Source organism: Aulostomus chinensis, chromosome 7 (genome assembly GCF_037954235.1).
Source record: "Aulostomus chinensis isolate RoL2024-O1b breed Wild chromosome 7, RoL_Achi_v1.0, whole genome shotgun sequence".
NCBI classification, from domain to species: Eukaryota; Metazoa; Chordata; class Actinopteri; order Syngnathiformes; family Aulostomidae; genus Aulostomus; species Aulostomus chinensis.
The window spans coordinates 19,427,958-19,454,385 of record NC_141326.1 but is presented as its reverse complement, the minus strand read 5'-3'; the positions used below and the strand labels follow the sequence as shown (position 1 = coordinate 19,454,385).

The 26,428-nt window shown below is 41.4% G+C and overlaps 3 protein-coding genes across 6 annotated transcripts in view; 2 read left to right on the top strand and 1 right to left on the bottom strand.

Moving 5' to 3' along the window:
- Positions 1 to 13,553, top strand: part of tmem266 (transmembrane protein 266) — a 32,866-nt gene extending 19,313 nt beyond the window's left edge. For both annotated transcript variants that reach the window (XM_086209002.1, XM_086209003.1), the window contains 8 exons: positions 4,889 to 5,043; positions 6,906 to 6,979; positions 8,091 to 8,147; positions 8,273 to 8,411; positions 9,676 to 9,791; positions 10,111 to 10,303; positions 10,897 to 10,959; positions 11,105 to 13,553. In XM_086209002.1, coding sequence (XP_086065128.1) covers positions 4,889 to 5,043; positions 6,906 to 6,979; positions 8,091 to 8,147; positions 8,273 to 8,411; positions 9,676 to 9,791; positions 10,111 to 10,303; positions 10,897 to 10,959; positions 11,105 to 11,742 — 1,435 coding nt within the window. In that variant the 3' untranslated portion in view covers positions 11,743 to 13,553. The remainder of the gene's footprint in view (positions 1 to 4,888; positions 5,044 to 6,905; positions 6,980 to 8,090; positions 8,148 to 8,272; positions 8,412 to 9,675; positions 9,792 to 10,110; positions 10,304 to 10,896; positions 10,960 to 11,104) is intronic.
- Positions 12,121 to 20,340, bottom strand: etfa (electron transfer flavoprotein subunit alpha). Its single transcript, XM_086209007.1, has 12 exons — positions 20,201 to 20,340; positions 19,041 to 19,190; positions 18,767 to 18,848; positions 18,476 to 18,558; positions 18,209 to 18,308; positions 18,001 to 18,111; positions 16,683 to 16,784; positions 16,393 to 16,461; positions 16,219 to 16,301; positions 14,602 to 14,667; positions 14,086 to 14,166; positions 12,121 to 13,012 (listed from the first exon to the last, which is right to left on the bottom strand). Exons 1-12 carry the CDS (start codon positions 20,237 to 20,239, stop codon positions 12,977 to 12,979), a joined length of 1,002 nt encoding a protein of 333 aa, XP_086065133.1. The 5' UTR covers positions 20,240 to 20,340; the 3' UTR covers positions 12,121 to 12,976.
- Positions 20,341 to 21,735: 1,395 nt separating this feature from the next.
- On the top strand, positions 21,736 to 25,322 carry isl2a (ISL LIM homeobox 2a). 3 transcript variants are annotated; one of them, XM_086207796.1, is made up of 6 exons: positions 21,736 to 21,790; positions 22,083 to 22,272; positions 22,492 to 22,751; positions 23,049 to 23,335; positions 23,979 to 24,146; positions 25,197 to 25,322. In XM_086207796.1, exons 1-6 carry the CDS (start codon positions 21,736 to 21,738, stop codon positions 25,311 to 25,313), a joined length of 1,077 nt encoding a protein of 358 aa, XP_086063922.1. In that variant the 3' UTR covers positions 25,314 to 25,322. The 3 variants fall into 3 exon arrangements, with proteins under 3 accessions (XP_086063922.1, XP_086063923.1, XP_086063924.1); XM_086207797.1 differs by having other exon boundaries at positions 23,049 to 23,350; XM_086207798.1 differs by having other exon boundaries at positions 22,492 to 22,757; positions 23,049 to 23,350.
- The last annotated feature ends 1,106 nt before the right edge of the window (positions 25,323 to 26,428 follow it).

The following is a 26,428-nucleotide window of genomic DNA, read 5'->3' as shown; positions in this document are numbered from 1 at the left end:
CTGCCGCTGCTGCTTCTGCCGCTCCACATGGAGCCCCATCCATCTCCATTTGTTTAGTATCTGTGGCCCATTTCTCTGGCAAAGCCGAGAGTTGAGTCCCCCGCTGATGGGTTGACCCACACTGTTGGAACTAGAGAAACCAGAGTAAAGCTGCAGTCATGCGAAAAATACATATTTAGTTTAATTATGTGCCAGAGAGAGAACCTAAACTTTATTCATTGGCAATCAATAACCGTGTTTTCATGTTAATTAGCCGCACAAGTGTTTGCAAATTCCCCGGGCAAGAGGCAGTAAGAGATGAATAGTGAGGAGGTGTTGGAGCTCTGAAATGTACAGTTGATTACCTATGATAATATTGCTTTATTCAGCATATTTAGTGCCTGTCTTGTTCCTCTCTTTGCTTTGGCTGTGGTAACACAGATGACTCAGCAAAGGTCACACAGGAAGGATGGTTCAGCCAGCTGTTGTAATGTTGTCGTGATTCTCCAGGAATCCCACCATATCTGAGCTCATATATCAGCTGTTAAATGTGTCAATGAAGGAAGTTAAGGAACAAGTAGAGAACTTGAACTCTCTCAATGGGATAAAGTCCTCCGACCTCTGCTGTTCAATAGCCTGCAGGCACAGCTGTGGTTCATTTACCGTTGCTTGAGCCTGCTGAGTCCAGCAGATTGGTGTGAAATGGTGGTATTTCATCCTGGAGGAACTCTCTCTCTCTGAGGGAGAGAGACAACCAATAGTATCATTTTTTAAATGCCACACGAATCTGACATCACCTTCTAAGATGATTCTTTCAGTTCAAGAGTCGATCGCATTTCTCGCTGTTTGCCACTTGAAAAGGATCATAGTCCATTAAAAGAAGATTTAACAGATATTTGTTTTACAAAATCAAGTTATATTAACCTGTACAAATTGTAAAGGAAATTACCCCAACATAAATGTTTCAAGGATTTAAGAATGAGCTTTTTCTCTTGATTATTTTGAGCTCAGAAAAGTGTTATATTATTTTGGACTTTAACTTTAACCTTAAAAACCCTTTTTATTTTCAGTAAAGGATATACCGTCCTCAACAGGGAGCAAGAATATAACCCCAAATATATGAGTCAACCACAAAAGCTAACCAGCTAATCATTATCATCCCTCTATACTGAGCTGAAGTCAGCATCCACATCTCAAATTACAACTTAACTAGATACTGTAAAAGCTACAGTGACAAGTGAATTGCAAGTCTGCAGACCAAAGCTAATTCAGCCATTGAACGCATCCAGGTCCTGAATGCGTCATTCTGCTTTCTAGCTGACACATGCTAAATTCTCGCTAAATGCCGACCTGGAGGGATTAATGAGACGATAAACCTTTTTTTTAATTGAAACCTAGTTTCCAGGTGCGCTTTAAGAACTGCGTGTATACTGTCAGTGCATTGATTTAACCATGTAGAAACTTAAACTGCTGAATGGTTTTCTATTGGTTCTTTTTGTTGGTCGGATATGTAATAAATAGTTTTGTGAGTAAATGTATGAGTGTTGCAGCTCTGATGTGTTGGATCTTGCTCACATATTAAGTGTTCCAAACGGTCATTTAAAGTAAAAGAGACAAAACATTTTAGGCCTTGTTCATTTTCAAGCAGTGTGCAGTCGTTGGTGTGCATGTGTGCAGACTCATTGCTTCTGAATGGATGTTTTTCCTTGCAGCCCCAGTGCTCTCACTCCATCCCTCTCACAAAGAGGGAACAGCGTCCTCTGATTTAAATCCATTTAACTTGTACCTATTGAGTTTACATTGTAATTCACCCTGACTCGCTTACACGAGGCTGCAGAATAAAAGAGATTCTCCTTGTGATAGTCACTTCAGTGGGGCTGCAGCCAAAACTCTTCCCCATCTGTGTGAATGGGCTCCAACAGAGTGACCAAACACCTTCCTCTGTGCCAGTCAATCTGCCTGATGTCTTTGTCTGCTCTGCCCCGTCTGGCCCATCAGAGCGAGCCGCTGTAGCCCATATCATGTACAGCATGCCATCACATCCATCTCAACCCACTATTGATCGGTTCCATGATCTAATCCCTCCCGCTCTGCCCTTCTGCCGGGCGCGCTTCGATCTCCCCTCAGTGTGTTATCGCTGCAGCCGCAGGCCTGTTGATGTCTTTATGAGCCTGTCTACAACACACGCCACCCTGGCTCTCTCATTTCCTCCACGCACAATATCCCTGACAGTCATGTTTGTGTGTCTGAGTGCACACGCTACCATTCCTTGAGGTATTTCCCATTTGATCTGAACCTGCCATGACCCTGGGAGAGAGTGAGGTGATTTTCTTCCCTCGCTCACTCTGCCACTGAAGCTGCCTCACTTCCTCATAAATACTTCAGGTCCTCGGCGTTCAAGGTTTAAAGTGATTTTCCTAAAATTAAGTTTCTGAGCTTGGAGTAATCCATCACTGCCATTTACTCGGCTTCCAGACAGGGTTTTTCTTTACAGGTTTATTAAATTAATACCTTTTCTGCCAGGCTTGAGGGAAAGGTCTAAATGAATTACTACTCTCCAAAGTATGAGCTAAATCATGCTATTCAATCCTGGAGGTAGGTGAGGTGTCTCATGGAGGACTGTGCTGCTCATTCCATCTGGTAACTAATGGTCTGTAAATGCCTGGTGACTCTGTGTTAGGCTTTCCATATGTTTGGTCTCTCCTCCACAAGCACATGACATTTTTCTCAGTAAAAATGATTGCTAGGTGAAGTCTCTTCTCCCACAGTGCTAATGCTACCTTAACTCTCCGTCGCCTCTTTGTTGCTCCAGGTTTTGAGTTCCTAACCAGAGAGGTGGGTTCTCTGTTTGAGCGATAGAGAGAAAGGAGGCTGCAGAAGTAAAACTAACGTGTATGCATTTGGCTGTGCAAAGAGTAAGTGCATCAGTTGACCTTTGCAAAGAGCATTGACACAGCAGGGCTAAACTCCAGCCTCTGCACTCACCTCGATGAAGGTGATGAAGAGGAGATGTCGCTGTGCTACGTCGGAGGTTTGGCTGCAAATTGACACCAGTCTTTGCTAAGTAACAGTTTGTACTTTTTTTTGTACCACGACTCTGAATAGCTATAGTCGTATTTTACTAGTATTTTCAGAGATCTGGAAACACGCAGTAGCTTAAAACAACTGAGGAAGACGAGCAATCAGATGATGTAATAGTTTGTAAGCCAGCCATTAATTTAGCTTGTGTATAGAAGGTGAAAAAAATTATTGATTTTTAAAAAGCACAACTATTAAAGATAACTAAACACTATAAAAAAATTCATGGAAAAAGGAGCATGACTGAAATGTGCGTAGTAACAAAGATTGCAATGGTTTTCACAATACGGTAACTATCATGATATACAAGGCCTTTGAAGCAACGACACCCTGAGAATGCTAGTCACGCAAATTATTTTTCAGGAAGTAGAGGTGAGCCAAACTACTAAAGGTTATGGGTCTTTAACTCAATCTGCATCTTTCTTTGTTCTTTTTTTCCCTATTCTTCCATCCCCAAATCCCCCTCCGTCCTTCTGTCCTCTCTGGCTCTCTCTCCTGCTCCCTTTTGGATGAGTCCCAATGCTTTTGATCCGGCTGCACCCCCACTTCCTCTCAATGTTTGCTCCCTCGGTTCTGAACTGAACCAAACCAAAACTGCATCCTAGTTTTCTCTCTGCCTTGTCCTCTGATAGACTTTTCCAGTGGCTGTCCTCCTACGGGGGACAGGTGACAACGGGTAGCTGCTATTTTCAAAGGAAAATACTGCCTTTCTGAGAAAAATTCACATGCACACACACACACTACCTTTTCTGCTGCTACTACTACTGCCGTTTTAGTGTGAATGTGAGTTGCACATAGAGACAACAGAACTATGACAGAATGATGGGGGGGGGGGATTTGTCATTATATATACATATAATATAAACATATAATGTATGTATAAATACATTATATACATATGTATATAACATATACAGTGTATATATATACAGTATATATATTATATATATACAGTATATATATACAGTATATATATTATATATATACAGTATATATATAATATATATACTTTATATATAATATATATACTGTATATATATACACTGTATATGTTATATACATATGTATATAATGTATTTATACATACATTATATGTATATACTGTGTATAAACATAAACAATGTATGCATGTATATGTACATGTATATATATATATACACAGTATACATATATTTATATACTGTATAATATATAAATATATAAATTTAAAAAATTATACAAAAAACAATATTAGAAAATTATATATATATATATATATATATATATATATATATATATATTCATACACTCAAGCGTTTTGCGTTTTCTGATGAGACAAAAGCAAATTATTTCATTCTTCAATGTGGATTACAGATGTCATGTAATCTGTTTCTAAAAATAGCCCCAAAAGCAAACTAACGGCTGCTGTACTAGATTACACCGACTATGATAGGAGAGCTTTCATGTGGGAGGATGGTTACTGAAAGGCAAGTACAAGAGAGGTGAAGATGCCATAAATCTGTGTTCATAGTAATTAGTACTTGGAGTGTAAATTCACTGCAGCATGCATGCTCTGCACTCAAGATGATTTGTATGAACGGTGCCCTCTGCTGAAAAATATGTAGAAAAACATTAACTGATTGGAAAGTGAGCAAAGTCAAGGTTGAATGTACTTTGTGATTTGTGCATCTTGACATTTCTTGTGCTTTATTGATCTGACCTTGCCTACTGCCTATCAGATTCACAACTGCCACCGGTAAAATAAAACCACAATAAGGCCCATCATTTATCCAGATCTTTTTAACCACATTTTTGTGCCTCCTCTACGTGTCTCCCACCCCATCCTGCTCAGGTCAAACTGGCTGAAGCCGTGCTGCGGGCGAAGGACGGCGCTGTGGCAAGTCTGTCTGCTGTCCGCAGGCTTCAACTGTTTCCTGGTGGCCTGCGTCATCCTGGTGGTGGTGCTGCTGACGCTGGAGCTGCTGGTGGATACCAAGCTGTTGCAGTGTGAGTGGACAGAGAGATACGTGACAAAAATCTGTTATGCACAGAACTGCTCTTTTAATTAAGGATGGCTGGAGAAATTGTACAGCAGCTGCAAACAGCAACCTCACTTTTCTGCCGGCTGTCCGTTATTATCATCAGTTACACTGCATTATTGTACTGTATATGATGTACTTGTTAGACCAGGGTCACCACGCTCTTTCAGTCAAAGTGGCTATACACGTCACAATAGAATCACATGTAAAAGAATCCAGTCTAGCACTTATTGGGCGGTACGATTATGACCACGTCTCTCAATAATAAGAAATAACCATGACACAATAGCCAGTATATCATCTATAAGACAATAGAGCTGTTTTATACAGAACATACTGCTTTGCTTTAGATTTGGTTTTACCATTCAGCCTTCGGATTAATAAAACTGGATGGTAATCTCTAACATCTGTATATCTATGGTGAAACCATTACTGGAGCCTTAATTGTTAGACTGGATTTCTGGGCCTGTGTACATTTTACATTTTTGTGGCTCCAACACACAGAATTTCCCGCAATGTACTTTAAAACTCAATATATTGGTAGCTGTTGGTCAGTTGAAATCCACTTTGAACTTATAAACTTGAATCACAAATTTGACAACTATATTAAACAACAAATTGAAAAAAATAAATGCAACTAGTTGATTCGTGTTTTCAAGATGAGACGGCGAACCTCTTCGCAATTTCTTTGTGACTGTTTGTTTGTGCTGGCTCCTCATTCATATATATATATATATATATATTTATCTTTTTTGTATCGATCTAAGTGTAATTTGTTATGTGATACTGCAATCCCTCGAGTATATATAAAACATATTACACACTGATATATTACCCAGCCCAGGGGACGTGTATTAGTTATGAATTTTGCAATAAAAGAGAACAACCAATGATGTATTGAAAGCACCAGAAAGAACTGAAAACTGCAAATAAGAGGTAATTTATCATTATCTCTGTACCACACCTGCAGCTATTATTCATTTGAGGTGATCCGTCTAATTTCAAACGGATCATTTTTCGCTCAGTTGACTCTTCCTCTAAATATGGCTGTACATTTGTCAATATTCCCTTTTATTATTATGCTGCGGGACTGTTATGACGTTAGTCAGCATGATTAAGTATGAGGATACTAGTTGTGTATTCACCCATGTATTAGCCTGTATTATGCTTATAAAATGAGCAAAGAGACAGTTGACTCATCAGTTGATCTATACAGTATCACACCCTTGTGGCTTCATGGGAAGAGCAGTTGTATCATAAATGTACAATAACAGATCAGAATAATTGATATTTAATTGTAGCGTAACTCAACGTATCATGAAGCCACTGGATGGTGAATCAGTGTCTTTGATGACATGCTAGGCTCTGATCAATCTTTGTCCTTGGATCATTAGTATTCCACCATTATCACTGTTCTCTACATCATCTGGCATGGAGGCAACGTCCTCATCTATCACACGTAGAAGGTGAAAGGTCGTGACCTTCATGAATCCAGAGATCTGGGTGAAGAACAGTGGAGAAGTTTCGGTGTATTCCAGCTGCGACGGTTCCTCTTGGAGGGACTGACTGACTGTGACAAAGGAGAAGTGAGACGAATGTGTGACAGCAGATTAGCGGACAAACAATACGGAGTAATGGGCAGGGTGACAGAGGAAGTGATGGACAGATCAGTGAACACAGCAGACAGATGGGGGAGAGGTGGCGTGTGAAGAGAAATGAGAAAGGCTGTTTGTCCACAATTAGCCTGATGAATAGACAAGAGGACGCCATGCTTTTTCCTGCTTCTGAATAGAATTCATCTTACCACTTTATTCCGTTTTCTCCCGACAGTTAATAATGCGTTCCAGTTCGCCAGTATCATCCACTGGATCAGTCTGGCGATCCTCTCCGTGTTCTTCACTGAGGTGAGTCTCAACCCCCCCCCCCCCCACACACACACACACACACACACACACACACACACACACACACTGACACGCTGATCCCTCTACAACAACACAGTTTCACTTACAGCTGATGCAGCAGCCTGTCTAGTAATGCTACTCTGTGCAGTACACGGGGTGGGGGGGTGGGGCATTGAAGTACCTCGACAGATTCTCATTAGAATACTAACAACACCATAAAATGACCCGTGCCTTCTGTCCTGCCAAGATTACATAGTGATTAGTAGAGGTGAGTGTAAAGACTGGAAGTCATACGGGGATAATGAAATACTATGGTCCTGCCCAAGTGGGCACAGATGGTCCCTCTCCAGATATTTCATTGATCCGCAGCTTTACAATGCAGATGGATCTTTTCTCTTCCACTAGTTAAGATAATTTCAAGGCCTCAGGTGTGTTTTATTGATTTCCTTTACAACCCAACACATTTGTCTTAGTTCCTTTTGCCTGACCACCCAAATGCTAACTTTATTCTCCAGTTCAACCTTGAAAGGAGGACGGGTGGGGTGGGGGTGTATTGGTGTTGGGGGGGGTAGCAGCAGAGCAGAGAGGAAGAATATTGTTTGCCCTCTGCTGCTGAGTCAGCAGAAGGAGCTCAATGCGGTGTCTGTAATTGTTTGGATGAAATACTATCGTAGCAGCTGTGATGTGAATGAATATGATGGTATTGACGAAGTAAAGTTATGAAACACTGCCAGACCTGCTCCATGTTTTATTGGGAGGAACAGTCTATTGAGGTTTCAAACTCGTGGCCGGGGGGCCAGATGCAGCCCGCCCCACGATTTCATACGGCCATCTGAATGATATCAAATTATTATCGTTGTAAAGACTCCTCTTCATTTGTCTGCATCATATTTGGCTTGTGGATGAACACCAGGAGAATCAAGCCACTGGAAAGACAGTCAGTACTTGATGTGGCCCCCTTGTAACAAGTCTGGACAATGAGTGGCCCCCAGGTACTTAAGAGTTTGAGACCCCTGATCTAGAGTGTTCTATCTGTGTCATCCCTCTACCATCCTTGTTTTCTACCATTTTAAAGAGAGCAACTTGACCTCTGTCCATCTCTCTGTCTCAGACGGTGTTCAGGATTGTGGTGCTGGGGATATGGGATTACATCGAGAACAAAGTAGAGGTGAGCTCCCAAGGGTCCTATTAGTCCTGACTCAGGGTCCCTTTAAGTGTCATTCCCTCAATGTCAAAGTTTAATGTGGCTATACTTGTGTTGTAATATGTGTGTGTGGGTGTGTGTTCTCTCAGGTATTCGATGGAGCTGTCATCGTCCTCTCTCTGGCCCCGATGGTGGCCTCCACAGTGGCCAACGGCCCCAGCAGCCCCTGGGATGCTATCGGTCTTATCATCACACTCCGTATCTGGAGGGTCAAAAGGATCATTGATGGTGAGTCCGGGGCGTGGGTGGGTGGTTGGGGGGTTTCCTGTCCTTTCCTGTCAGGTCGCAGTGATAGATACTGCAGTGTGTCCTCTGCAGTATCAGCTGCACTCAATCTTCAAGTTGTTTGCTCAATTATTTCTTTCCTTGTGTTTAAAAGTTTTGTGCAGGATTGATGACGCTTGCGTCCGTCCTCATTAACTGGAGGTATCAATGCTCTCACAGCTAAAGGCAAAGCAGCCCCTAATTGGTGTAAGAAGAGCTCTTCATTTGTCGAGAATGATGACTTCTGGTTTTTAGCACTATAAACGGGTGCCTAAGGGAGTGATAGTGATCGTGTTATATGGTCTGAGTCACTAACATTTGATTTGACTCAGTAATACATAATTTCCTTGATATGATTGGAATTAAAAGACATGCCTCATTTTATTGCTTTCTATATTCTCAGGGAAAATTCATAGTTCTTTCATATACTGCCAAATTTTACTGCCATGTCATGCGACCTGGAAATAAAGGATACTTTTTTATATGCTGAACTTTATTGCCTCCTTTATTTTACATGGATACCTTAATGCAAACTCGATCATTTTCTTTATTTTAGTTTTTCAATAGCTTCCATGTCCCGTGACCTTCAGAATCCAAAGCTGTACCAGCTTTTTTGGATAGACATGAAGATGGCGATGACAATGATGATGATCTCAACAAATTATATATTATTTGCAAGCAGCACTCTGTCCTCATATCATTACAACAGAGTTTTGGGGAGGCACTGCAGTTCCTGGGTAGAACCTGCTAGGACAATGCAGCCATTTAGGTTCCGTCTACTTTTAACAGTGTTGCTCCCCCTTGTGTTCAGAGACATAATGATTGGTGAGTGTGAGCAAAGTGGACAGACTTTCACTTAATTGTTTACTTGACTTTGACAGGACAATATGATGTGTAAAAGAATGTGGGCTAAATATGTTGTGGTTAGATTTATTTTACTCACTTGAATCATTGTTATATCCAAATAATGTGTTTTCTTCTTTTAACTCCCCTGACTACGCTGCATTAGCATGCCGCAAATTACAATTAAAAGCTACCGAGACCGACGTTGCAAAATTAAGATTAATGCCACAAAAAAAAAAGGAAAACTACTGCGAGCTCCAGAATATTTCAGCTTTCATGTTAGTAAAACAGTGGTTGACTGTGATATAGTGGTGACGAGTTGTAAAACTCATGTAAAATTTAGACGGGAACCCAAACAGAACTGACTTGATAAGTCTCGTTCCAGCCTATGTGCTGCAGGTGAAGGTGGAGATGGAGCTGGAGATCCAGCAGTACGAGAAGACCAAGGCAGTGAGAGAGGAGCAGCTCCATCGTCTCACCCAGATCTGTCAGGAGCAGGCGGTAAATCCTCCTGAATCTTTTAGTGCTTAAAGTGACCAGAAGATGGCAGCAAAATAATGTGGAATGAAGAAAATATACAACTGCAGTTAAAAAGACATGAGAATGATCCGAAATCATCACTAAATATCTTTTGACTAATCTATCGATTTCAATGTAATAATAACAGTTGTTTTATTATTCTTAAAGTCGTGTATTCAAGCTACAGAGTTTGACTGACAATGGAAATGGGAGAGCATCCATGAAGTCTCTCTGAAAACCATTCATGTATGACCGTTATGTGAGAAAATGCATAACAGTTCTCCCCCTTCTCTTCTTCCAGTTTGAGATCAGGCAGCTGAGGGCCCACCTGGCCCAGCAGGATCTCGATCTGGTAGCAGAGCGTGAGGCGGCCATGCAGATCCACCACATGTGGGGTAAACAGAGCAGCAGTTTCCATGAGGTGGATGGATTGGCCCCCGGGGCCTCAGAGCACCACGGGGCAACTAAAATTCGAGAGCCCAGGGGACCTGCAGGTAATATTCACCTCCAGCTCCTTTGTATAACCGGCTGACCTCTGAGCACCAGGGGAAGCTCAGCCCGGGCTCTCTAATGTCCATGCTAAGTGGAAGGTTGAATTTAAAGGGGCCTAGATGGCAGGGAGGGGAGTTCCTGGAGGCTGGTGGACATCAGATCAGTTCTACTGTGAGGAAAGGCGGAGGTTTCTGTTAGCAACACCATAACTGTAGATGGCGGCAGAAACACCTGCATGGTTACTGGCAGCGTTAAAATCCTCTACTGGCTTCCTGTCAAGTCTTGTATCACCTCCAAAATCCTCATACTTAAAGTACTTATACATAAACGTCCCTCCATGCCTTTGACCCCCAAAAAACTCTAAAATGTGACGATCAAACAGAAGTTAATAAAAACCCAAATGACAGAAGCACCTAAGATCTAGGAACCCCACTGGACCGAGGGGTCTGATATCACGACGCCTCTTGTAAATATCAGCTGTTAATGATTGCGATGTGTTTTACCAATGATGTGCCGGTACTATAATGCATCCCTACTTTATTCACTTTGAGTCTGTGATGAAGTACATTATGCAGTAGATTTTTCTTCTCCTCAGATCACCACAGCCAAGATGACATGAACAACTACATCAGCCAGTACTACAGTGAGCCGAGCAGCGGTGAGCATCACCACTGCTGCCTCCATAGAAGGGTGTTTAACTGTAACTACTGATGCTTGGTTCCTGTGTATTGTAATGAATTATATTGTAGTATCAATATTTTGTCAGATTCCAAATCCATTATTTCAAGGCTGTTTTCTTGCAGATATGGGGATCCCAGACCCTGCCGCCCGTGTCATCACCACAGCAGCCATCGACGTGCATCTCCCTAACAACCCCAGCCACCTTCCCTCCTCTTTGGTGAGCGCCGACGCCGTCTCCAGCCGTCTTCAGCGAACCGCCAGCTCAGTCAGCGAAGCCTCCACCACCACAGTGTCCCGCGCCAGTTTCAGCACCCGCCACCACAGCATCAGCAGTCACACACTGGGATCCACCACAGACTGCAGCTCTACAGTGCGTGAGGCCTCCACCTCCACGGACTACAGCGACCAACGCTGCTACCCCCCGCCCTACAGCAGCCCCCTGGCCCTGGGTACGCAACCGCGAGGTAGTCCCAGCGCTGTGGTGCAGGAGCTGCTGTCCTCTCTCTCTGAGGACTCTTGTCTTACCCAAAAGGGCTTGGACCCTGTCAACCTTAAACCGCCCAGTCCAGCAGGTTCCACAAAAACCAGCCCCGAGCTGGAACATCGGGTGAACCTCTACAACAAGAGGAACCAGGAGAGTCGAGTTGGGTTACACGCAAAACCTCTCATCCATCTGCAGGGCAATGAAGCTTTTCTAGAGGAGAAGTACAGGATGATGGAGCCAGTGGACGCCCCCATCAATCGTCTGTCAGAGACATAAGACAGTGACACCGGACTACTACTACTCAACTGCAAAAATGACTGTTCTACTAAACTCACTGGCACATGAACCATTTGTCTCTCATCCTCTGCGTACTGATGAACACGACGGAGCAGCACAGAGGACAGATGGACTCGTCATCAGACACCACTTATCAGGAATTGACACTCACACAGACACTTTTTAAGTTTTATGAAAATTTTTTTACCAAAATAAACCAGCAGAAGGGCTAATGCCCACAGCTATAAGGCATGGATTTATCACACTTGCAGGCGCAACAGCTGTTTTATCAGTCTCCAAACACAAAGAACAGTCCTTTTTCACGGGACAGCTGCAGGGTACAATGAGTCAGTGTTGATGCTTAATTGTGATCTTTCTAATCTTTTGTCCTTTTTTTTTTTTTTTTTTTTTTTTTAAGTAGTGTTAACATTTTTATGTGAATTCTAGGCATAGAATGTTTGGCAGACCTTTAAATGGGAGATAATTCAAGTGAGTTTTTAAATCCAGAAACCCAGATGAGTGTGTTTACTGACATGAAAAAAATCTGAGCATGTCTCCCACCACCAAAATAACTGGAAAACCTGCCTGCACATGATAGATTTGTTAATTCAAGTCAAAAAATATTGTATTTTCATGGCTTTTAGGTTTGGAAGCTGTGTTAATATTTCAGTATGATAAATCACTCACTGCTAAAACTAATAAGGGCTTGAGGTGGGAGAGGAAGTTATCACAGCATGAAGATTTGCCTCTTAAATATCTAAAAAGAAAACTAACCCTGTTAATTGTGTCGTCAGGCATTTTCTATCTTGATCATGGAAAGAGGGCGCCGCAGAAAGAACCTAATAAAAGGCAAAACATGGTAAAATAAGAGTCATTACTTGACATTTTAATCTCAAAGAAATTGCTTTGCATGAACAATTACATACACTACACCATAGACAAAACATCCCAAACATGGTTTTGACTCCACCTGTAAGTAAAATTGAGTCCATCCAGAGTAAAGTACAACCTTAATTGCTGAGATTTAACTCTTGTGTTTATAAAAACTGGCATTTATTTCAGGTTTGAGAATGTTCAGATCCAGCCGGAGGAGGAGGACAGTGAAACTATTCATGCGAACAGACATTCACAGTTCCAGAGATGTGTTAAGGCAAACCGCTGGTCGAATCACTCTGAATTCTTCCTAGTGGGGCTATAGAGGTACGATGTGAAGCTGGGTGATAACTGGTTCTCCTCACTTGCTCAGAGCGTCGGTCATCTCAGGCACAGCCTAGAGGAATTAGAGAGAAAAGAAAAAAAAACAGATATAAATACAAAATGATGCTAGTATGTTTGCATTTAGAGCAGGATTACAGTCTGCAAATATTTTTCTGTCAAAGTTGAGTGTTGTCTGTTTTCTGCATTAATGACTCCTGTAACCACTATTATTATTTCCAGGATTTACATATTGACACAAATGTTCACCAATGTCTAACATTCTCATCTGAATCCTACCAATCAGATTTATGCATTTATCACACAGCCATCACGCATGCGGGCGCTAACGGCATCAACAAGAGGCCTCTGAGAACACAGACATTCACCACAACGTTTGCTGGTTTGATCGGTGCACAGCAAGACGGGGCTAAGGAGACATCGGCCCCCTGTAAATACACCTCCTGATAATAATGTCGATTTAACCAGGACAAATTCGGAAAGATTTTGTGGTGAGTAAAATTATTCAAAGTTGGATCACTTGAGAATTGACTAATAAGTCGCCGCTGGAGATGGTCAGAGGTATCAACTGTCCTTTTGGGGTGAAAAAGTCGAAAGCCCATCCATTTTAATCAGCTATCTGATCACATGTAAGGTGATCTCAGCCAGTGGGTCACAACTCCAGAGCCACTAGCAATTATTGCTAATCACTTGGACAGAGTTTGTCAGGACACCTGGGCTCATCAGGCACTACTGAGGGGCTGAATTAAACATGAAAATATAAGATAGAAGCCTTCCGCCAGCACCGCCGGACGCCAACATGCTTGGCCCACACCGGCAACGTAGCAGCTAAACACATGACAGCGGCAAGGCGTGTAAACTGCCTGGCGACAGGAGGTGGACACAAAGCTAAGGCCTCCAATTTGAGTAAGTATATGGTCATGTTTTATATAGTCTTTGATGCTAATGTGGTTTTTCTCTCTGGAACGGCAACAACCCCCCCAACTGATTAATTCAGCAACTTAATAATTCAACAGTTGCACGAGTCCATTAGACAGAAGAAGACACTGTGCAACATTTATCAGGGAGAGAGTAAATGTTATAGTCTGACTGTCACTTGCTTTGTTGTTTCTTCGTGTAGAAACTCACCTTGAAAAGATCCGCCACCAATCCGTAATCGGCCACCTGGAAAATCGGAGCCTCCGGGTCCTTGTTGATGGCGACAATAGTCTGCATTTATTTGAAAAGAAAAAGCAAAAAAAACCCAACTAACTACTTGTGCACAACAAATTATGCTCTTTAACTTAACACGAGCCAGAGAACCTGACATTTCAATCAAACAAATCTACACGTTAGTCCATCGAACTTCACCCACAGGTCCACAGGAGGAGAGAGAGCAGAATAATCGGTCAGAAACTTCACGCAAGACACTCGTACAAAAATAAATAGATTGTACTGCAGATATGTGGGTCTTTTTGGAGACAGGCTGGAGTGTGCCTGACAGTTAAAACACTTTCAAACTTAAATTTGTCAGGTTTTGTATTAAAAGGAGTAATTCAGCAGCAAACTATTTTGTTGTAATGGTAAGCAAATATTAACCACTCCCTTTGTAGCGGAGGAACTATTTATTACTAATTCAGTATATCCTTTAAACGGAGATTTTACCTTGCTGTCTTTCATTCCAGCGAGGTGTTGAATAGCTCCAGAGATACCCACAGCAATGTACAACTCCTGTGAACCCAACAAGCAGACGATTATTAAAGTGCTTGTAAACAGGAAGTTTCATCTCAGGCGCCTGGAAAAAAGAACATGTCAGAAGAACCCGACTGCTTGTATGATGCCCGCTGCTGTGTAATCTCTCAGAGGGTCCTCACAACCCCCCCCCCCCCCCCCCCCCAAAATAAAAAAAAAAACCCCGGCTGGGTAAAGTCATGCCTGCCTCTTAGTTTAATGCACTGACATATGAATATTTCATTGCTTATTTAATGTTGTAGCTGAAGTCTGGAAGAGCCGGAGGATTCGTGTGTGAGGGGAAGGGCCCGGAAACATCTGAAAAGTCACCTTATTGCTATGAAAGCCAACAAAAACCACAGAATCAGACATGTCGTTCATTGCAATATTAATAGATGTAATGACTGCAGATGCTATCATGCAAAGAACAGCCACATATTCATAATCAAGTAGTGACATTTTATGATTATTAGTTATTATCTCAATATTGCCAATTTAGATGCTACAAACCATCCCAGTGCGTTACACTAAACTATTTCAGCCATAACATCTGAGAATATCGGCCCTGTTTGGCCTGACTGACTCACGCTGCAGATGGTTTGACAAACACGGCTCGTGGTTTTACTGGTCGTATTTGAGTCTCAATTTAATCTCCTGTTGAACAAAATACACTTAACTAAATGTCACAACTGATTTCTATGACAAATATCTATGTTACTATACTTCAAGATTTCTAACATGAGAAATGTAAAAGAAGTTGGCTTATTCTGACAAAAAAAAAAAAAAAATCTAAGATGGATCACTGGTTTTAGATCTAATGTTTGGAGAGATTCAGGGTTCACAAATTCGAAAACTGTTCAGTTAACTTTAGGGCCCGGTATTTACACAATTTAATTTAGGACATTTATATATTTTTGGATGTACCTGTGGTCTGAGAAACCGGTTGCATCTCCTGTGCTGTGGATAGTGAACTTGGTCATACTGCCACCACATCCAGAGGTAACAACTTCGTACTTCACTCAGTTTTTCAAACTCAGTCGAGTCATTTTTATTTTTTTATCAAATAATATAATTTTTGTTGATTGGCAGGTGAAACAGACAAACTAGATCTGAGTAACTTTGAAATTAACTTAGCCCAACTCAACAAGCTTGTCATAACATTTGGGAAATCTAATTTGGACAGTCTGGCCTGGTGTGAGAGGCTCAGACCAGACAACTACTGCACTCTGTGTTAATGGAACGGCTAAATCATTTAGGGCCTTAAATGTGCCTTCAAGTGCATACAGTGGGGTCTAATGTGTGGATAATCATAGCAGGGGTAACCTCGCCCAATAACCTGATGGGAAATGAAGCTTTTTAAAAAGGGCAGGGCCGATCGTGCCGACATTCAAGCATGAGTTACAAAGGCAAAAAGGCATTTGGTAAAAGCAATACACTCAACTTCTGCTTTAAACATGTTTTTGTCATCACTTGAAGTACTCCATCGAATATACGATGATAAATGAATTTAACTGATATTAAAAAAAAACATAGGGATATTCTTTGACTTACTGGTGCGACTATCTTGCCAGTTTGTCCAACCTGCAAGTCGTTGGGGACATACCCAGCATCTACTGCAGCTCGAGAAGCGCCGACTAAAAAAATGATATTGGACAAGTTTAAAATAGAAAGAAAAACACAGGATTAATCACGTAAAATGGCGCCCTGATAATACCAGCATCTAACCTGCAGCGTTCATCTTATCAGCAAGATCATACAGCAGCTTGAAGTTATCGCCGCTCTTCAAGCCTCTTCCTGGGAAAAGAAAAATCTCCATTACTCCTCATGAGTAAACAAAACGCTGGGACCATAAAGCTAAATGACTAGTTTTCCTAATGAAAAATCCTTTTTTTTAAAAAACAGTGAGCTGAACAAGTCTTTGATGAAATCAAATCAACTGAAGGATTTATCTCACTGCAAATGATTTAACTGTTGCTTTGAACATAATTTGTAATGAATATAAAACCATCTCACACCTCCAGACACCACAACCTTAGCGCTGGTCAGCTCTGGACGGTCACTCTTGGTCAGCGTCTGTTCCACCCACTCAGACACTCCCACGGGGGGAGCAGCAGCCACTGTGGATCGGAGGAGAGTTCAGATCCGTGTATGAACAAATATCCAATAAATGAATAAGTGGCACGGCCAGTCAGTTACAACAAAAAGTAGCCTACGACTTAAACACCCGGGACTAGGGCTGAGCAATTTTATCGATTCTGCGATATATATCGATAATTTGTTTCCCCAGAGAGTATCGATTTTTCAGCCGCAAGTATCGATACATGAAGCCCCATTCAAATCACCCATGTCCTGCACTTTGCAGGAAGAGCAATTAGGGCTGCCAGCCGCTAGTGTCGCTGTAGAGCATTTCTAGTTACCCAGACCCCAAAGCCTCTCTCATCCAGTCAGAGCTGAGAAATTCAGGAGTATGGCGGCGAGCATTGTTCCCTCTAATTTCTCATGTGTCTGGGTCTACACACCAGTTCCCTGAGCACACTGAGGATCAATGTGAGCAACATCAGTTGTTACTAAAAGAATCAAATTACAGCAGCAATTTCTATTAGTTTACTTTTAATATTTACGGGGGTTTCCAACTCAACCGCTGAGCTACCGTGGTTGTCTCTTTTCTCTGCCGCACTGTTGTTCGCTAGCTAACCTCCAAGGTGCCACGGAGCGTATGGGCAGGGCACACACGCAAGCACTGTCAATGCTAGGATTGGCTACGTAGCCTCAGTGAACCGTATTGTATCATTGGCTGGACACCTGTTGGAAAACACCGGCTTTAGGCGCATGGTGAACCCGATGGAGCCGCACTATGCTATAGTCACCCGCGGATTGAATTATTGGCTGTTATGGTTTATTTTTAGTTAACCTGGTGGCTCGACTGGCCAGTAGCTACCTCATATGTTCAGTATCAAGCTAAAAAAGCTGCCAAAGAAGGCCACTTGCTGCACTTCAACACTCCATTGTTTACTTTACTTTTCAAAAAGCTTGCAAACTACAATTTGCACTCAGTTTCAATAAATGAAAGTAATTTTCTCACCACATCTTTGATTCATTTTGTCCAGCATTTGCAAGCTGCCAGACAGAGCCATATATTGTGTAACTGATGCTTTCAGTTCAATTAATTCAAAGTCAATGGAACACTCACAAGATGTCACCAAATCACTTTGTCCCTTTAATATCTTTCATAAAAGGATATGTGTATCGAATTGTATCATGAGATGAATATCGTGTATCGTATCGTATCGCTACAGCCCGAGCCGTGACATTGAGATCTATGCTCAGATGTACCATCTTCAAATGAAGCGTTTCCTCCCTCTGTTGACGCTGCCTCGAAGGACGTCCCTCTGACCGTGAAGACCTTTACTGGCTCGTTACATTTCACAGTGCTCAGAGCATTTCCTGCACAATTCAAATAACATTTCATTTTTACTGTTATTTATATTAGTCCGAAACCATGACATAACAACATCTCAATAGTCTGTAATGTAAGGCTTACCAGCATAGATGGTTCTGACAAAAGTATCTGGAGACTTGATCTCAATAATGTCTGAAACTGGAGCAACATCTAACTTGGCAGCCACTCTGGGAAGCAGGTTCTAAGGTTATAAAAAGAAAAAACAGGAAAGGTCATATATGTGTGCCTGAAAATGCAAACAGACAAACACAAGCATGTCAGGAAAAACTAGACCTGTTAGAATACTAAGCCCGTAGTAAGACAAGGTTTCAGAATACATCAGTTCCAATTACACAGGCAGCAACGTACCTTTCCAAAGGCAGAAGCACCTGCACAAATGTGGGTGAAGTTGAACTGCTTTTGTGTTGCAATGATAAGTGGAGTCAACTCCTCTGTGGAATAAGAGCAGCCAGGTGGGTTTAAAAAAAAAAAAACACAACAACAACAACAAAGATTCAATCGTCATTAGCAAGTCAGGTAACGACTGCAGGTTTGCCAATCACCTGCGACCTTACTAACCTCAAATTTAAAATATTAACAGCTTTTTTTCTGTTAAGATATCTTTCGCAGCAGGTTAAAACTTCATTTTGTGTTACATACCTGGAAGAGCCCCTTTGTAGGAATCATGCTGAACCACCAAAACCTTCTTCACTCCCTGAACTTTGCTGATTTCCTCCACAACCTAGAAGGAGAGAAAAGCCACACAATGTATGCAAGCAACTGCACTGGTTTCATTCAAGTCATCTCACTGTGCTACATTCGCCACTGCCTGATCTATGAGTTGGTGTAGTTTCTTGCAGACCACAGTGAGCAAAATAACATTTAAATGAACAAGTCTGAAGAAACCTAAAAGGTCTGGACAGCTTCTATTTACCTTTGAACAGTTTGTTCCTGCAACCAGACAAGCCACATCTCCACCCAGCTTACTAGCAGCAGTTATGGTGTTCAATGTAATAGGAGTCAGCTTGTCATTATTGTGCTCTGCAACCACCAAGGTGCTCTGAAACCTTTGGAGGAGACCAGTCTGTTGGACAAAAACAGCTCAGTCAGAACACCACCTTTATAGATATAAATTCAGTAAGTTAAGAAATTGTATTGGTTGTTCTTTTGTCTATTTAGCCCCTTTGCCAAAATTTGTACAGGAAACATGAGGACAAACAAACAATGAAGAGACTAGTGAGAGTACAAGATGAAAAAAAGTTGCATTTAAAGTTAGATATCAGTATCGTTATTTATAAATAGTACAAATTATCGTTAATGTTTTTGTTAGCATTCTTGATTGCAGACTGGCGACCAAGGAAGTTTGTTCCAGGGGTTTGCATATACTGCGCAACTTTTCCAGTTATTCGATCTGTCAGGGGATCAAATGTTCAAGGTCTCCTAGATATTAATGAAATAATGCATATTAAAGTCTGCACAGTCTGTTCTAATCCGTGCAAACTGAATCCATCATTAGAATGACGGAACTGCACACGCAGTATAGCTCGTGTGCCAAAGATGCACACTGCGACCTCTGCAAGTGGCAGGACGATACCAGCCTCATCTGTACCTTATCAGCTGATCTACATAGACTAATGAAAAGGGGGGGGGGGGAGCAACTTCTGATATAACCTTGTTAAACACCAGTCCGTCTCACTGGACACCGTTTGGTAACACCTGACGGGTCGATAACAGCTGTCCGCTTTCATAACAGTTGATCGCTGCGAGGTTTCATAACCACCATGCTAGCTCAGCTAATGCCACCTAGCATTAGCCATAAACACACAGACTGTTGCCTAATGGGTTAGCTTTAGCAAGAGTTTTGAAACAATACATTACAGGTTAAGGTCACAACGGAACAGTAACGTTGTCACGTGTATTAAAAGTAAAACAGCGCTGAACTTGAAGAAGAAAGAGCAAAATGTAAGTTAGCCGACTAGCCAGCAACTGCTGCAAGAAACAGGTTAGATAACTGAGGTTTTACGAGTTTTTTTTCGCAAGAATCGATCGAGTCATGATGTGTGTATGTTGTTGTTATGAGTTTCATACTCTTACCAGGCGTGTCACGTTTGTTTTGGTAAAGGCTCGGTTCATGTTGGACGCTTCTTTCTGCTCGTTGTTCAATGATGCGGAGACGGACAACAAAACTTGGCCAAAGGTCTTCTGACGTCTCGAGTGAGTTCTCGCGAGATTAAGATCTCTCTCTCTCTCTCTCTCTCTCTCTCTCTCTCTCTCTCTCTCTCTCTCTCTCTCCGATATGTTTGACAGTTATTAAAGAGAAAAATTGGTCCAAACATATTTATGAATCGGCGGGAGTTTGTTAATAAATCAAACTCTCAATTATAAGACTTAAAAAATAAAAACATTGAAGGTCTACAGAGAAAATATGCCAAAATGTTTAATAAAGTAATCGATAATTTTAAGTCTTGTGTTGTTTCTCTTTATTTTTTTCTCTTTGAGTGCTGATTAGCCACATATGTTTAATTAGACAACATTTTTCTTTTTCATAAGAACTTTCATATATAAAGGCTGTACATAGTCTATGGTTACATATGAGAACCTCAGGGGCAGATGTTTAATTGAAAGTGAGCCAACATAACAAAGAGCCCCTCTCACAATGAGTGCTTTTGAGTTTGATTTATAAGGCGTTTTTTTTTAATGACTGACAGTTATCAGATTATTGTTGAGGAACTGTATAAAAACCTTAAGTGAACCAGTGTAAAGTTTTTGTGTCATGAAAAAAGCTTTAAAATGTTAATAAAAACATTTAAAGAAAGATATTGAGTTGTTGTTTTTTTTACTAGAGTGAACAATAAACATTCTTCCAGCATATGAATTTAAAGAACAAGTTTCCACTAAAAACTAACAGAGATAGAGAGAGAGTATAATTCCTACTTTGGTCTTTCGTCCAGTAGAGGGCTCTCTAGAGTGACGATAAACTATTATCGTAAGGCAAGGAAAAAACAAAAAACAGTTACAATGATGGACAGAAAAATATAATATAATATAATATAATATAATATAATATTATAATATAATATAATATAATATAATATAATATAATATAATATAATATAATATAATATAATATAATATGCATTTTAGGGGTAATCAAAACTTTTTGATGAAAAATAATCTACAGCAACAAAATTTTAAAAAACGACAGAACACATTTCAAGTACAGGTTGAAGGAATGTGAAAACACATGAAAAAACAACGTTATCTAAACTCAATGAAGCAGGACAAGAATTTTTTTTAAAAATCTGCGAATTTAAAGAGAAATTGCCTTCATAATGAACATGCAAATGCTGGCTGATCTTTAAAATAAAGACATACAACTCTCAGCCAGTCTAAGAAGCCAAAGGGAGGTAGAAAAAAAAAACGAAGAAAAAAAAAAAAACAAGGGTCCAGGAGGAGATTTGCATGGCACCCTCTCACCGGACCCACAGAGGTCCAGGTTTGAATACGTCACTGGTTGGGGATCTTTGTTTCCTCTCCACCTCTCCTCTCCGTGGAGTAAGACAAGTTTATCATCCAGTCTGGGACGGGACGGTCTCCTCTCCCGCTGCTCTCCTCCATCTATCGGCTGTATGGTGGATATCCTGCTCAATTCTTTCTTGGATGATATGGGGGATCATTCAAAAAGTAAGTTCTCACTCTTTTTTTCCACGCATTCTGGCGCTTTATTGTGAGTTTTCGTTTCACCGTTATAACCGGCTCGTTGTCTTGAAGTTGGTTATTAATCGCTTATTTATTTTCGAGGGAGAAATGGGAAAAAAAGCCATCCGGTGTTCACCCTGCAGTCTCATTATTGTAATATTCTGGAGGGACGTGCGTGTTCTCTCTTTTAGGTGAAGGGGGGTTAAACAGGGATGTCACGGGGATTAAAAAGCGTGCACGCATTTGTGTTGCATGACTGTATCGCCCCCTCACACAGAGAAGTCTGGCATCGCAATGTGTGTGGGCTGTGGAAGTCAGATACACGACCAGTACATCCTGAGAGTCTCCCCCGACCTGGAGTGGCACGCAGCCTGCCTCAAGTGCGCCGAGTGCAGCCAGTACCTGGACGAGACCTGCACTTGCTTCGTCCGAGACGGAAAGACTTACTGTAAAAGAGATTACGTGAGGTAATTCTAGAAAGAAAGCAATTTCTTGTTGTATTAGAGCTATGAATATTAATACATTTGTTATTTAGTTGGGGATTAAGATGACATAAATAGCCTGATGTAAAGTGCGTAAAATGCGCATCATAAATCAACTGTAAACTTGAACTTTTTGTGTTGCGGACATCCAACATGAGATCAATAACTTTTATGGCTACTATCCATCTCCTTGCTCTCTTTCAGGCTTTTTGGCATAAAATGTGCTAAATGTAACACGGGATTCTACAGCAGCGACCTAGTGATGAGAGCCCGGGACAATGTGTATCACATGGAGTGTTTCCGGTGCTCGGTGTGCAGTCGTCACCTCTTACCCGGGGACGAGTTTTCTCTCCGGGACGATGAGCTGCTGTGTCGGGCGGATCACGGCTTGCTCGTGGAGAGAGGTTCTGCAGGGAGCCCGCTGAGCCCGGGGAGCATCCACTCCAGACCGCTGCACATCTCAGGTACAGGCCTGACTTTAATATATTATTATTATTATTATTATTATTATTATTATTATTATTATTATTATTATTATTGTTATTATTATGTGTTTCTTGCTTTTGCTAAAGTACTGAGTTCATTATTTCCGTGGACGACTGTATGAGTTTTATTGTTATCAGATGTTTATTCCCATATCCTGCAGCCTAAATTCATTTGTTACTCCTTTTGTCCCTGGAGGATTATAGAATTTATTACAGGTGTAAAATAGACTTCTTTATGACTTTGTTTATTTTGTCTATATTTGACCTTTCCTTCAGACCCAGTTTCGGTTCGACATCCTCCACACCACCGGAACCACGTCCACAAGCAGTCCGAGAAGACCACCCGGGTCCGGACGGTGCTGAACGAGAAGCAACTTCACACCTTGCGGACCTGCTACAACGCCAACCCGCGGCCTGACGCCCTGATGAAGGAACAGCTGGTGGAGATGACGGGCCTGAGCCCCAGAGTTATCCGCGTCTGGTTCCAGAACAAACGGTGCAAAGACAAGAAGAAGTCCATCCTGATGAAGCAGCTGCAGCAGCAGCAGCACAGCGACAAAACCGTGAGTCTACAGTCCGTTTATACTGTGGACATGCAGGGACTAGAAAAACTGATTCGGGCCTGCTTTCAACGCTGCAATTCGGGTTACACTTGCATTTTAGAATTAGGCCTAATTCTTATGCTACTCTCTGTAATTCGTGTCCCATCAAATCATACAATTATTTTCATTAAAAGATGTGCGAAACATGAGGCTGTGTAACCAGTTCCTGCAAATGTTACTGAAAACTGAATTTAGTCTGAAGGGCTCACTCCAATTGGACTGGCAGTTGTCAAAGTGAAAGACAAAAGCAGCACTTCGTTAGAATAAGGAGTAATCAGTATTTCTGAATGGCAGAAATGTTAAATGAATATGTGTACAAGCTATGTAACATTTTGGCTTTTCTCAATAATTCATTTCTGTTTATTTCTCAATAAACCCTGAGTTTAGGGTTCGATGGGGATTTTATTGATGAACATTTCTAATAATCTCATTTGTTGTCACCTGTTGCTCCTTCAAGCCCAAAAAAAAGCCTATTATTTTAATTTTCTACGCTTCCCTCCCTCTCTCATTCTTGTGCAACATCATTTTCTGGATCTTAATGTGATTTAACAAGATTCCCTGGCTGGTGTATTTGGCCTGACTGACTGAGTGCTTTTCATTACAGAACCTGCAGGGCCTGACAGGCACTCCTCTGGTGGCAGGCAGTCCCATCCGTCATGACACCACCGTGCAGGGGAACCCAGTGGAGGTGCAGACCTACCAGCCTCCGTGGAAAAGCCTCAGTGACTTCGCTCTGCAGAGTGACCTGGACCAACCCGCCTTCCAGCAGCTGGTAGGACCACATTTGTATTATATCAAAGCCTGGAAATAATTCACAAAGGGAGAAGAAGAATATAAGAGACAGAGGGGATTTGTTTAGACTTCAAGAAAAATTAAGTGGATACTGATGATGTTGAAAATAACAAGGGGAAATTAACAAAAGCTGAACTGAATCATGGAGATTCATTTGTGACACGAGTGTAATCTGTCCTTCGTCAAACCTGATGTTTACGAGAATGATTTTTAGTCATAAATAGGGATTCACATTGGTTAGTTTTTGATGCCATGGTGTCCAACTTTATCTTTTTCATATTTGCCCAGGTTTCTTTTTTTGTCTTTTCTTCTTTGCTCACCATCGATGATGAGTAAACATCCATATACACACACACATATATATATATATATGTGTGTGTATATATATATATGTGTGTGTGTGTGTGTATATATATGTGTGTGTGTATATATATGTATATATATATATATATGTGTGTATATATATATGTGTATATATATATATGTGTGTATATATATATGTGTGTGTATATATATATATATATGTATATATATATACACATATATATACACACAGACACACACACACGATTCAAAGGCTTCACCAAATATTTTGGAAATTAATAAAAATCTTTTTTTAAACTCATTCAAACATGTTTTTCAATGTGTATAAAATATCTCTACTTGTTTTTTGCACAGATATATTGACAGTAAATATCAGCTATAGCGTAAATCAATTACAAAATATCAGTATAGCAGATATCAGCATATATATATATATATATATACACACACATATACATATATGTATATATACATATATACATACATACATATATACATATATACATACATACAAACACATATATGTATATAGTACGTTTTTACAAGTTCTGATAATGGATCATTTGAATGAAACATGATTTCTGCAGCGGGTCCTCGAGGATGTATTTGTATTCAGCATGTTTGACCTCTGTTTAACTGGGAGTTCATACAGAGTTTAATAGTGAGTGACGCAGCGCATGACGACTATTTTAAATCCCTCTGTCAGGTGTCTTTCTCGGAGTCGGGTTCACTGGGAAACTCTTCGGCCAGTGACGTGACCTCTCTGTCGTCGCAGTTACCGGACACACCGAACAGCATGGTCCCCAGTCCCGTGGACACGTGAGGAGGCCCCGCGGGGGTGGGGGAGGGTAGGGTGGGGAGAGGAGAGGAGAGGAGGCAGCTTGAGCCGCCATCGGTGACATTCAATCAAGAAAAACAAAAAACAAAAAACAAAAAAACAATGGAAGGACCAGGATGGATTACGAGTGAGGATACGAACCCCGACAGCAGGACCGGAGAGCTGATGATTCCCTTTTAGCTCACCGTCTTGCTCAAGGAAACTTCGGCAGGACGCGCATGGACACTTTAGAGGCGGGACACCTTGCTGTTCACGGTGATGTCAAGATCCGAGTGGACATAACGTGGGGGCATGTTGAGGGATTCAAACATGTGAGTCTGTATTAGACATTTTTTCCCCAGAATACAAGCTGTGTGGATGTGCATGATCGTTATCGGCTCTTGTAATATAATGCAGCAGATGAGATGCGCACTGTTTGGCGTTTTCTCCAAGAAAATAAGTTATTATTATTTATTATGAGGAAAGTCATAGACGAGTTATCAATAAAAAAATATAGGTCTAATGGATTATTGCATGCAAATATCAATTTGTTCCAAACATTTTTCGGCAAAAAAAATAAATTTAAGGGGAATGGAAACGTATCTGCTGCTGATGGGTAGTGTTTTCCTTTCCCCCTCCTCATTTATTGAGACTCCTTCAACTCAAACCACGATTCAATCGACATGTGAGCGTATTATTGACGAACGTCTGTCAAAGAAAGAAGCACAACTCTCGATTCTGCTCAGCTTCTAAAAATGCCTCCATATTCTCCATATTAATGTGCGCATTTGGCGCAGGGATCTCTGCGCCATGCGCAACAGGCCATGTTGAATTCATGTATGATTTATTCTATACGGCCTCTACGTTACATGTGCAAATATTGCATATTCCAGTTATAGACGCTCTTTTTTTTTTTTTTTTGAAAACATGTCATACGAACCTGAGGCCCGTGGTTACACGTCTAGACAGTCGACAGGCAGCGGCGGCCGCTTATCTCCATCTGGCATCACCTGCAAAGGATACACTGAATGGACCCACAACAAAAGCTGCTGCTGCTGCTGCAGCGGCGCAGCGCTGAGGGGACCCCCGGCCCGCCCGTCGACGCATCCTGGCGTGTCTTG

Coding starts and splice junctions, on each gene's coding strand:
- etfa (XM_086209007.1), bottom strand. CDS start 20,239: ATGAACCGAGCCTTTACCAAAACAAACGTGACACGCCTG. Junction 18,309..18,475: donor GTGCTTCTGCCTTTGGAAAG/GTACGTTGCTGC, acceptor TTATAACCTTAG/AACCTGCTTCCCAGAGTGGC. Junction 18,112..18,208: donor TGTCAGAACCATCTATGCTG/GTAAGCCTTACA, acceptor TGAATTGTGCAG/GAAATGCTCTGAGCACTGTG.
- isl2a (XM_086207798.1), top strand. CDS start 21,736: ATGGTGGATATCCTGCTCAATTCTTTCTTGGATGATATGGGGGATCAT. Junction 22,273..22,491: donor TGTAAAAGAGATTACGTGAG/GTAATTCTAGAA, acceptor GCTCTCTTTCAG/GCTTTTTGGCATAAAATGTG. Junction 22,758..23,048: donor GCTGCACATCTCAGGTACAG/GCCTGACTTTAA, acceptor CCTTTCCTTCAG/ACCCAGTTTCGGTTCGACAT.